This window comes from Lepidochelys kempii, chromosome 15 (genome assembly GCF_965140265.1).
Source record: "Lepidochelys kempii isolate rLepKem1 chromosome 15, rLepKem1.hap2, whole genome shotgun sequence".
Taxonomy (NCBI): domain Eukaryota; kingdom Metazoa; phylum Chordata; order Testudines; family Cheloniidae; genus Lepidochelys; species Lepidochelys kempii.
In genome coordinates, this window is record NC_133270.1 from 11,722,279 (window position 1) to 11,733,793 (window position 11,515).

General features: G+C 40.3%; 1 protein-coding gene across 7 annotated transcripts in view; it reads right to left on the reverse strand.

Moving 5' to 3' along the window:
* Positions 1-613: 613 nt before the first annotated feature.
* PRR14L (proline rich 14 like) overlaps positions 614-11,515 on the reverse strand; it is a 36,657-nt gene continuing 25,755 nt past the window's right edge. For 6 of the 7 annotated variants that reach the window (XM_073312462.1, XM_073312459.1, XM_073312461.1 and 3 more), the window contains 5 exons: positions 8,444-8,512; positions 7,731-7,899; positions 6,768-6,874; positions 5,151-5,222; positions 614-4,274 (listed from right to left, as the gene is read on the reverse strand). In XM_073312462.1, coding sequence (XP_073168563.1) covers positions 3,998-4,274; positions 5,151-5,222; positions 6,768-6,874; positions 7,731-7,899; positions 8,444-8,512 — 694 coding nt within the window. In that variant the 3' untranslated portion in view covers positions 614-3,997. The remainder of the gene's footprint in view (positions 4,275-5,150; positions 5,223-6,767; positions 6,875-7,730; positions 7,900-8,443; positions 8,513-11,515) is intronic. The other variant, XM_073312465.1, reaches the window with a different exon arrangement.

The following is an 11,515-nucleotide window of genomic DNA, read 5'->3' on the forward strand; positions in this document are numbered from 1 at the left end:
GCCTGTGTTTAATACCCCAGTTCTCTCCCCACCTTCTTTGGGGCAGCAAAGCTATATAGAAGCAGTGGAATTCAGAAGGAGCAGTGCAACACTCAGCAGCTACCCCAGCTAACCAGTGACTTCTTTGGCATGTTGGTGCTTGCAACATGTAGCCTCTGGTTTGGACAGGAGAGAGCAGAGGGGAAAAAAGGAATGAATCAGACAGGGACAGAATACAGAATTCATGCAGCCCATCCTGCACTTGCCAGTGTTGTTGGGTAGTTTATAAACAGGAAAACATTAGGACCAAGGACCTTACCTGAGCACCTAGGTGGTGTTTGGAGATTTGTTTTTCTGTACTGTACACAAGCCTGCATGCAGTTTCTTCATCTCATGTGTGTGCAAAATGTTACACAGTAGCCTAAACAGTTACTGGCTAAAGAGAAGCAATATTTGCACTTCTATTCAAGGATTTCAAAACACTTTACAGACAATGAATTCATTCTCACAGCTCCATTAAGAGACAAATATTATCCTCCTTTCACAGGTGGGAAACCTGAACTAACTTAAGGCACAAAATAAGAGTGGTATTTGAGGGATTAAAAACCCAAAGTCTTGAGTAAACAACTGAAAGATTCTCAAAAAAAATTTATTTCCATAAATTAAAAACACACACACAAAAGAAAAAAAAATCAGTGGAATTTTAGATTCACAAACTATTAAACAGAAACTAATCTGCAGAGGCATAATAGAGGCTAATGTTACAAAGAGAGTACAAATTTCCATTGAGCTATTTATTAACATGATAATATCAGACACACATCTCATTCAGGCAGTTAGCATCCACTCTCCAGCGGAGTGACTGACATCTACCACACCACAGAACCCAACTCTGAATAGGATACAGTAAATGAGAATGGCTTGCCAAAAACCATATCCGGAAAGCATCAGAACTCAAGCGTACACAGTCCTGGAGATACAGGATCATGAAAGCCCCCTCAATATGCATCAAGTACCTTTTGCTGCTTGGTTTGCAGCTGGATGAGAACATTAAGCTTTGATTTCAGTAAAGTAAAAATCCCATCCATCCCCAGCCAACTACGTTTGTCAGATGCTCAGCTTGCATTGCTGGGCTCTTTCCTGAGAGGGTACATGGGGACAACTCTGCAAATTCTCCTTTTAAATGCACTCTCAGTAATTCACAGAGCCATATGTACAAGGTCTTTTCCATACGACAAAAAAAATCCTCATTTGGGTGGCTCCATCTTAGGAAGAGGCAAGTGTACACTTCCTTATGCTAGAGAAAAATGTCAATACCCAAAAGTTTGCATCCTCCACATTTCTCTCATAAAAAGACTATATGGGACAAAAGCAGCTCAGATTGGAGTTTGAGACACCCAATCATTGCACTATTGTCCCTCACAGTATAAGTTGCTGCCACAAACAAAAGTCAGAGCAAGGCTGCTGCTCTAGGAGCACTGCAAACAGGAACAGAAGTTGTGGAGAAGCACAAAAGCATGATTAAGGTTCGATGACCTGAAGAGAGGGGGCAGGGGGTACCTAGATTAGCTTATACCTTCATTACACAGCTATAAAAAAAAACCCTTGATCATGATAATGCTGAAGTGTTAGAGTTTTCAAAAATCCTGGGGAATGTGGTATGTTGGGGAAATCACAGACCTGAACAGTTCCAGCGATTGTAAGAGAAATGGAGCTGAATATTTTCATTGTGCCTCTCTCTGCTGTAGCAACAAAAAGAGCTTTCTGTGAAATGTTATTTCAAAATGACAATAAACAAGGCTGAGAGGAAAGAAGCAGACAAAGAACAAAAGGTAAAAACAAATTAAATGTTTCAAAGCACATGCTAAGCGGGCAGAACCCTGCTTGGACCTGAGTTTTCTCCCCACCCACCCACTTCACAAACCCCCACTGAGGTTACATCCCAACTCCACCATAGAGCCAGAAGTTCCCTCATTAGCATTAATTCCACATCAGTATTAATTCATTTTGTAATAGTGTGTCATGAAATTCCACATTGTGGCATAAAAATGAAAGCACAGTCAGTCAATATCTGTGCTGATGTCATGAATGTATGGGGAGTTTAAAAAACATTTTAGAAGGCAATATCCACAGTACTGTGATTAGTTATTTTCAGGGATCCCTTTCATGATATGAGGAGGATTGATTAAGGTATCACTTAGTAGCCTCAATGGATCAAATGGACCTGTACAGCAGTAGCCAAAATGGTATGTCAATAGGCCCAAATTTTGCCTCCATCAGCGTAAAACAACCAAAGCGATAGTTTGCATTTCTATTTCAGTTTTCCTCACTGGGTAAAGATGATCAACCCCCAAAACAAGGGTGTAAACAGTGCAAGAATCACAGCAAATGAGCTGAGAACAAAACAAACCCAGAACATTATTCACTGAAGTCACACAGCGCAATCATCCAACATTTCCTGCCTGTTCAAAGTTCTTGAATTTAACAGATGGCTTGTCAGTTTAAGTTCTCTGTCAGGTCAACAACAAAGCTGGCAGACCAGCAAAAAAGATAGCGGGGTATCCTCAACCCATGTTTGGACTGGGTCATAAAGCTCATTCACGAGATGTCTGATGTACACGCTGATTTTGGAGGTAAATAGAAAGTTGCTGTAGGGGCACATAGGTAAAAAAAGTGCAAGTTGCAGGGAAAAGAAACAATGGAACTGTTAAACTTTGAGAATGTCAGCAATGACAGCATCCTATTAAGCTTTGCCTGAATAACTCCTGTAGGCACTGAAGAACAGAAACTACCTGAATTGCAGCTTCAAGTAAGGATCCCAGAGGGGAACACTGATCCCTCAAAAGTATGGCTGAGAAACTACCCAGTGCTACTTCAAATTACGAATGGCCTTAAGTTTTTCAAAACCAAACCAAACCACTTTTTATACATTAGGAGGCTTGAGTGAATCTCTTTGTACAACACTAGCCATTAAGTACAGCACTGCTGTATAGTGAAACTCTAATTATATAAGCTATGTGAAGCTCTATCCCAAACTAGAATTCTAAGTTAAAATGGTAGAAAGATGAGATGGAGAAAAATCTTCTTGGCTTGTTCAGGTCAAATTAGTATTCTTGTCAGAATTAAAAACGCTAAAAAGAGTATAAACTTCACACTGAAGTTCCTGGTGCCATGTCTCTGAGCATAGTCCCACTAACTGAACATTAGTAATATCCTTCTGCTACTCCCTACCTTTCCCCCTCCGCCCAAAGGCAAAGCACCAGCAAACCAGGTTAACAAATCCACTCTACAATTTGTTAGAACTTAGCAATTAGCGCCATTTTTCTTAATGTGGGATTAAAAAACCAAGGCAAGTAACAGTAAAAGGCGCCTTTCATGCAGCAAATAAAGGAAAAACACATACAAAGTGCAACTTGTTTAAGACCTGGTCATGGCTGCTGCTACTGAGTGTAGGAAGGGCAATTGAATCACAGAAGAAAACTTCTGGGCACAGACATGGAAGTAATTAAAAGCAAACAAACTATTTTTCTTTAATTTTTGACGTTTGTGGAATCTCAAGAACCCACCTACCTAAATTCATCTCTCTGAATTCATCTCACCTACCTCTATCGTCAAGTTGTCTGGACAAGCCACTACAGTAAACAGCAGACTCAAATGAATGTGCAAAACTTCAGGAGTATTTAGAATCCTAGTGTCATTGAAGGTGTACTATTTCCTCCTTTACTCTTCTTGTCCCACCTGCAGGTGGTGTTTAAACATTAGCCACAATTTCTAAAGAGGCTGGGGAGGAATAGCATGCCTCCTGGCTGTGCTACACTCATGCAGGGGAATTAAAGGATTCTTTCCTGCATCACTAAAACACACACACACACTAGCACCGCAAAGAGGGTGACAGCCAACAAATGATCATCAGGTATTAGAACTGAGTGGTTGGTAAGGTCTGGAGGAATAGGCAGATCCCTCCCCAAGCAGATCAAAGCATTGAAGGAACTGAGCCATTTCCCACTGGATGCTTCCCTCAGCTTCCAGATGCTTGCTCCCGTTCTTCCTCCTCTGCAAAGAAGGCTTCAAGGTCCATTAGTTTCTGAATCAGGAGGGCATCTAGCTCTCTGCCCTGTAGTGCAGCCTTTTTTGCCCGGGTGAAACTACCCGCCACTTTCACTCTGCTTCGTGCCTTCCTCTTCCGGGGAATAGTGAAGTCCTGGAACTCCAGAATTCGCTTCCTCTTCTGCTGACTGATTGAGATCAAGGATCCATTTTTCTCCTTGGGCTCCTCAAAGATGGTTTCCAGACACCTGGGAAGGGCAAAGGGTAGAAGTTAGAATATCAGAGTGATATACTTCTTCGTTCACAGAAGTGAAAGGAACCATCCTGCAGCATCAGGGAAATGGACTAGATGACTCAGGCCTTTTACATTTCTAACTTCTAGGATTCTACACTTCAATGATCCTTCTGGTGCCTCTCGCATGCAAATTTATCTGGAGCTCATGCTTCTAACCAATGACCACTTCTCTTTAGAAACAGTTTCACATCACCCAGCTGTTAGTATATTTTCTGGATAGTTTCTTGTTGGTGCATAGATATCCAGGTGGAATCTCCCTCTGCCTGTTTTAGTCCAAAAGCGCAGACCAAGGAACAGAGGCATCTTTATCCTAAGGAACAGAGGCATTTAGACCTAGACAAAGGATTTTTTTTTAAAAAGGGGGAAAAAAAATGTAAAATTGTCTGTAAAGCAGCATTCTTGTTATTTTGCACTGAGGTCCACATGGGGTTTGTCCAGTCCCTATATTCCATGTCAGTATAATTTTGGAATATCTTGTTTGCTTTTGAATTTTGGAAATAATGGGTGCTATACATTGGCTGCACAATTAAATGAGTGCAAATAAAAGTTAAATACAAAAAAGTGACATTTAAACATTCAACATGTATAAGTTCTCAATTCCTGCTACTGTAAACGCCCCATCCCCAATCACTCTCAGATATTAAGGACAGATTTTCAACCTGCTTTCTGAATTACCTTTCTTCAGCAGTTCAAATCAGAGCCATCATTTCAACTCTGTTTTGAAGGGTGCTTATTTTTCTCTTTTTATTTCCATAAGACCTGTAGTTTCATATCTCCAACCAGTTCAATTACATATGCCTCACCCCACCTGTTGGTGAATGTAACCAACCTGGTCGCTGGAGGGGACTTGTAGTTCTTGTTTGTGTAAATTTCTTCTAAACTAAATTCTTTCTTCTTCAGCCTGGAAAAACAAGTAGTGAATGAAGCAATGAAGCCAGGGGAATTTCAGAACCATCTTCCCCTACACAGGCAACCTGACATAGAGAAAGTGTGGTTTTCCTCCCACTCCTCAAACTCTATTAATTAATTTGTAATGAGTTTTAGAAAGAAATCTGAGAAGCTAGTTTTGATGAACCTTTCAAATGGTGCTTGACGAAGTTGTGGGTTGTGACCTGGCATTTCTGCAAGGATGAATGCTCCTCCCAGTATGAAGTGATATTTCTAAAAAATGATACTCAAAGACAAAATAGAAACATACCCTCACAGGACACTGCCTTCTGGGTTATGAATAGGGGTCTACCAAATTCGTGGCTGTGAAAATCTTGTCCATGAAATCTGGTCTCCAGCCACCCAGCTCTGAAGACAGAGCAGAGAGCAGCGGTTGCTGTCCGGGCACACAACTCTGAAGGCAACACCATAGCCAGCAGTATTGGAGAAGTAAGGGTGTCAATACTGCAGCCCCCTAATAGGCTTGCAATTCCCTTTTGGGTTGGGGCCTCCAGTTTGAGAAACGTTGCAGAGAAATCGCACATTTTTTGTGGGTTGGTCATGGCACATGGTTTGAAATTTGCTGTTTATGCCGTGACCAACCCACAAAAAAAATGTTCAATTTCTCCGCAATTTAAGTAGATCCCTAGTTATGAAAAATGGAGAGGAGGAAAAAAACATTTCCATGGCACAAAAGGTTAATTAAAATGGATTTCATCTCGAGACTTGGTTTAAAATTTGACTATAGACAAGGGTAATTCTTTTGATGCAATTTCAAATGTAATCTCTGAAGAAATGGATTATCCTCAACCATCCACCAACTTGCCACTTCTGCTCTTCAACAGTGGTCCTGGACTAGAACACGTCAGACTCAAGTAAATTGAAAACGCTGTGTATGTAGTTGACATAGAGTCTGCCCAAATTAACATTCAACTTTGGTTTTCCTACATCCTGTTGGACAGTCAGGTAAGTAGAGACTGCAGACAAAAAAATCTCAGAATTTGGGTTGGTAGGGGATTCTAGAAGGTCATCAGTTTTCTCTCCCTAAACTGTAGCAGGACTGATTTATTTCTAACATACCTGTGTCTACTTGAGTTATTCAAGGCTAGACTATAAGGGGAATTCCATCTCCTTCCTTGGCAACTCATTCCATTGCTGCTTCTAAAGTTTTTCATATTTACTCTAAATATTACTTGGAGTAGTTCCAGTCCATTATTCCTTGTTCTTTCTTTTCTGATTGATGAAAATTGATCTCTGTCCTCTGTAACATTCTATTTGTTTGGAGACAGCTATGTACCTCCTCATTCTTCTATACAGACAACATACTCCGCTCTTAACCTTGGCTTATGGAGAAACTGAGTACCAAGACCACCTAACTCGGAAAAGACTAACTGTGCAAGTAGAGAGAACAGACAGAAGAGGAAAGCCATTTGTTGGAATGGTGATGCTACAGTGCTGGACACACTTCTTAGAAATAGCAGATCCCAGTATCACTGTCCATTTAAGAGAGAGATCTCACCTTTTTGGTCTGGGGAGTCCCATGGGGGTGAGGTTAGGGTCTGGTTTGGGAACAGTTTTCCGGATCCGGATCTGAGAAACTCTCTTGGGCCTCTTCTCTGGCTCAGCCTTTTGGACAAAGAGAAAGAAATATAAAATAAAGGAGCAATTGATTACCTATCAGCAGTGTTCTCTTCCACTTGGGGTGTCCATTTTAAGTGTGTGTATGTAAAACATTGTATGAAACTAAGGCAGGCCACATATCAGGGAAATTTTGTAGTATAACACTTTTTTGGCAACAAAATGTACATGCTCCACGCAATACAAATGTATATCCATTCTGACGGTAATGTATGAAACATCAAGCCATTCAGCAAGGAGAGTGACTGAGTGATGCAGCTTCATCACTGAGTTTCTTCAAATCAAACCTGGATGTCTTTCTCAAAGAAATGCTCTATTTCCACCACAGATTATTGGGCTTGATGCAGGAATCATGGGGACAAATTCTATGACTTAGGACATCAGACTAGATGGTTACAGTGGTCCCATTTGGCTTTAAAAAAAAAAAAATCAAATCAATGAATCTTGCTAATGTTTTTCAGTGCAATATACCAAGGGCTTTCTGGGAAAGGTAAGGAGGAAAGCAGTCTTCCAGAATTCTCTTCTGCTCCCATAGGCCCTCTATCCCTTTATGTTTTGCTTATCTCTTTCTGCTTCAGCACCAACTACTCCCAATTAACACAGGAGTAGCATAGACCAGAGGAATGCAAGGAGCTCTCTCTATCAGTGGTAAAAGCTCTGCCTTTATAGTGATCCAGGTCCTGTGTGCCTGGGGAATGAAGGTCCAAGCTCAGACCTAAACCCTAATCCTTGTCTAGTTGCAATGCGACACTAGATTACTAGGTTAACAAAGCCACCATTTTACTGTGTGCACAAACACTGGCTGCCTGTCTACTTCCACTAATGAAGGCAAGAAGACACTCACTTTTTTCAGTTCGGTGGCGCTCTGGGATGTGGGACATAGTGGGAGAGAAGCATCGAGTTCATCAAAGGGATGGACCTGTAATTCAGGTACTGAAAGCCTGAGTGGAGATATTGCTGATTCTGGAAATGTGCAAGACTCTGGTAGCAAATCAGAGAGTGAATGTTCCAGCCTATAAATTTGGGGGGGAAGGGGAAGGAGGAGAGAGGGAAAAGGGGGATGAAGAAGAGAGAATATTTAGATTAATGATGGATTTTTATTGTGACAGTATTCTAGAATATAGGCCATATTATAAATTAGAACCTTGACTGGATTGCTCCAACTGTTTGCTTTGTTCACTAGATATATTTAAAAGGAGACTGATCTCCCACATAAGCACCAAAGGTACATGTGAGTGAATACCAGTGTTTGAAGTCCAGCTCTTGAACAAGATAAAGTACCTCAGGTGAGAAAATGGACCACAATAATTTCATGCATCTTCATGACAAGCAACACAGAAGGTCTGAAAGGTTATCTACATTTGCTACATTCAGCATCTACTGTTGTGTGTATAAACATACCCATACCCAGCCATTCAGAATCGGTGTTACACTGCAGTTTTGGCAAACAAACCCTTGTAAAGGGATCTACCAAAACCTGAAAAGCCAGACTGCCAGAATGTGGAAAAACTCACGTTCCCACCATATGTAACAAATATTACAGAGTAAGAGTCTTACCTTATCTCAGCACCCGTGGTCCTTGCAGCTTCTGTTCCCTGGACAGTCATGTGTGGTAACACGGCATAACTAGTTCAAAAAGAACAAACAAACAAAGCTAAATTAGGTCTACACCAGAAAAGGGGAGGAAAGACTTCATCAGTATAATCTAGACTCCAAGGAAGCAAAGAAATGTCAGGGATGTCAAAGTACCCTCTCTTTACCCCACTCCATTCCCACCAAAAACCTAACATGACAGCAACCTACATTTGTCATTAGTGTCTAAGATTCACTGACAAATTATCCAGGAGGGAAATACTTCTATTTTCACTTCTTAACTGAAAAGTAAGATGAAGAAACTCAGAAAAATTCAGAAGGGGAGGAAGTTTGTTTTAGTATGAAAGCTAGAGGTGTTTTCAAGAGACCCTGGGTTCTCCATTGCAAGCTGGTTTTGTGTGTTTGTTTGAAAGGTAAATTTAAAGTAACAAAAAAACAAGCCCTGACAGACTTGTCTGCCAAACAAAAGGAGCATGGTAGCCAAACAAGTATGATCAAGGACTTCCACAAGATTAACTCCACATCCTCTCTAACTCCTGATGGAATGCTCTTAATTGATGGGAATATCAAAGTCTATTCTATAAAGACTACTGGCTACACAGATCTATAGAAAAAGGACCAACACAGCAGTTTGGGATCTTCTAAGGCTAAGCTTCTATTTTTTGTATGTGCACTATTCGCATCACACACAAGAAAAATTAAACAACTCAGTTATCTGGAACAGTTTTGATTTCATTTGTTAAGTTTAAGGCCATGTCTACACTACAAAATTAAGTCAACCTAACCTACATTGGCATACAGCCACCACAGTAATTACATTGCTTGTGCAAGTATACACTTTGCTCCTTGTGTCGGTGGTGTGTCTCCTCAACAGGAGTGCCTGTATCAATTGTACTGTCAGTGTGGGGCACTGTGGGACAGCTCCTGAAAGCCAGTAACAATTGAAGTAAACACCACAGTGTCTACACTGACACTGTGTCGACCTAAGTACATCAACTGTGACTCTACACTGCTCATGGAAGTGGAGTTATCAGGTCAGCAAGCAGAGCAGTTACGTTGGCAGAAGCAAAATTTAAGTGTAGACACTTCCATAGTTAGGTTGACATAAGCTGCATTCTATCAAATTAACTCTGTAGTGTACACCAGACCCAAGTCCCTTACCTGTTCTCTCCATGTGCCTATAACTAAATATATTCAACCCTACTAAAGTTAGAAAGCTTGACACTTAGATTGGGATACATGGAAAACAATCTGTTAAGAAGCATATATATACTTTTGCTGTAGAATGCAGACAGCATAGCAGCAGTAGGCATGGAAGACACTTACATAGATACCCGATGAATTTATTTACCACATTTATCATTAAGTGACACATGTACAGTGCTTCTTCTCCACCAGTATTCTAGTCACTACTAGTCTGGCAGTGCTAGAATTTGAACTGGTAGTTTGTGCATGGAAGTCTCACCTGTTGGTAACAAAATATTCTGCTTCATGCAGTAAAAATGCAGGTAAGAATGATGAAAACATTCCACTCCTCTAAAAAGTTTAGTCTCAGAAAGGCAGTAATGTGGAATAAGGTTTTGCTTAAAGTAAAAATTCTGATCACTGTCTGGTAGCAGCAGCTTTACAGGAAGGAAAAAAACATTCCAGTGTTCACTGCCTGGTCAGTTATGAAAAAGCCAAAGCTAAATGAAAGAATCCAACTGGAAGGGAACTTTCTCATCACAAGAAAAGGTCCATGTGAAGCTTAGGCCTGCTATGATTGATAGTGTCAAACTCTGCTGACATTCGTACATGTCAAATCCTTTCCCGATATTCACCCATCCTCATCAGAATAGCCTAATAAATTTTTGATCCTATTAAGTGCGGACATGGAGATGGTTACTTGGCCTTGGCATATATTGCAGCAAATATATTTCTCCACAAAGCAGCAGCAATTCCTTCATGAAAGATTGAGTACAAGATTCAGTCCCCCTCGCACTTCTGCCTAATTTAGAGATTACACCCTTTTTAAAATAAAAATTGAACATCTTACTAGTTTATCCAAATATTTATAACATGTTTTGAGTTTTTAAATTTTTTAAAATATTTCACAGCTTCTGTTTTAAACATTTATGCTGGCTTTTCCTCCCACATTGTCTTATGACCAAATCCTTCAAAATATCACTTTGATTGCCTATTTTAGGAGCAGAATTTGTTCAGTGCTGTACTTGAGAGTTCATTGAGCATCACCCTTTCCAGCTATTATAGCATGCTCCAATGACTTCTCTTTAAAAAAGCTGTGAGTGGGACAGAAGAGTCAACCACAATTTCTTCTCACTTTAAGAACGTAACATTTCTTGGACTGAATTTTAGGGACCGCATACTGCATTTCAGACTCTTGTTATCTGTCCTGAGAAGTACTTAGATTTTACTTGGCTTCTCTCCATTAGTAGTAAAGTACATTTCAGAGTGATTTTTTAAAATTGGCCTTTAAATGCAGGGATTAAATCTTCACTTATGTTAACAGACTGATAGTCTGCAATCACAGCACAGCCTGTTAGATAGTCTGACTTGTGTGGAAAAGAAGAGTGGGAAGAAAGGCTGATGCCCAAAAAACTAGCTTATCAAGGGCTGCACTCAGCATTAGCTTCCCATGCCAAGTGCTACATCTCTCAGCTCAAAATAATAAAAACTCACCTGATACACAGATGTAAATTATAAAAAAAAGGGTTTACATTTTTCTTAGGATAGTGGTGGTGATTAAGAGTTACCAACTCTGCTCAGTTCTCAAACTATGGCTAGACCTGGTCACTCCAACACAGTTATGAATCTATATTATAAAAAGCTGTACTTGAAATATTGCTTCACAAAGTCTGGCAGAGAGATCACAGCTCCACAGGATGATAAAGTTGGTTCCATAGGATACTATTCAGCTCCATTCTTTTACTCCCTAGGAGTTTTATTTAAAAAGTTCCAAAGCTTATGCTTTACACTTGAACTGGTATAGAAGGTTGTCAAGACCTTGGTAGACCAAGAGAATTTAAATCAGTGGAC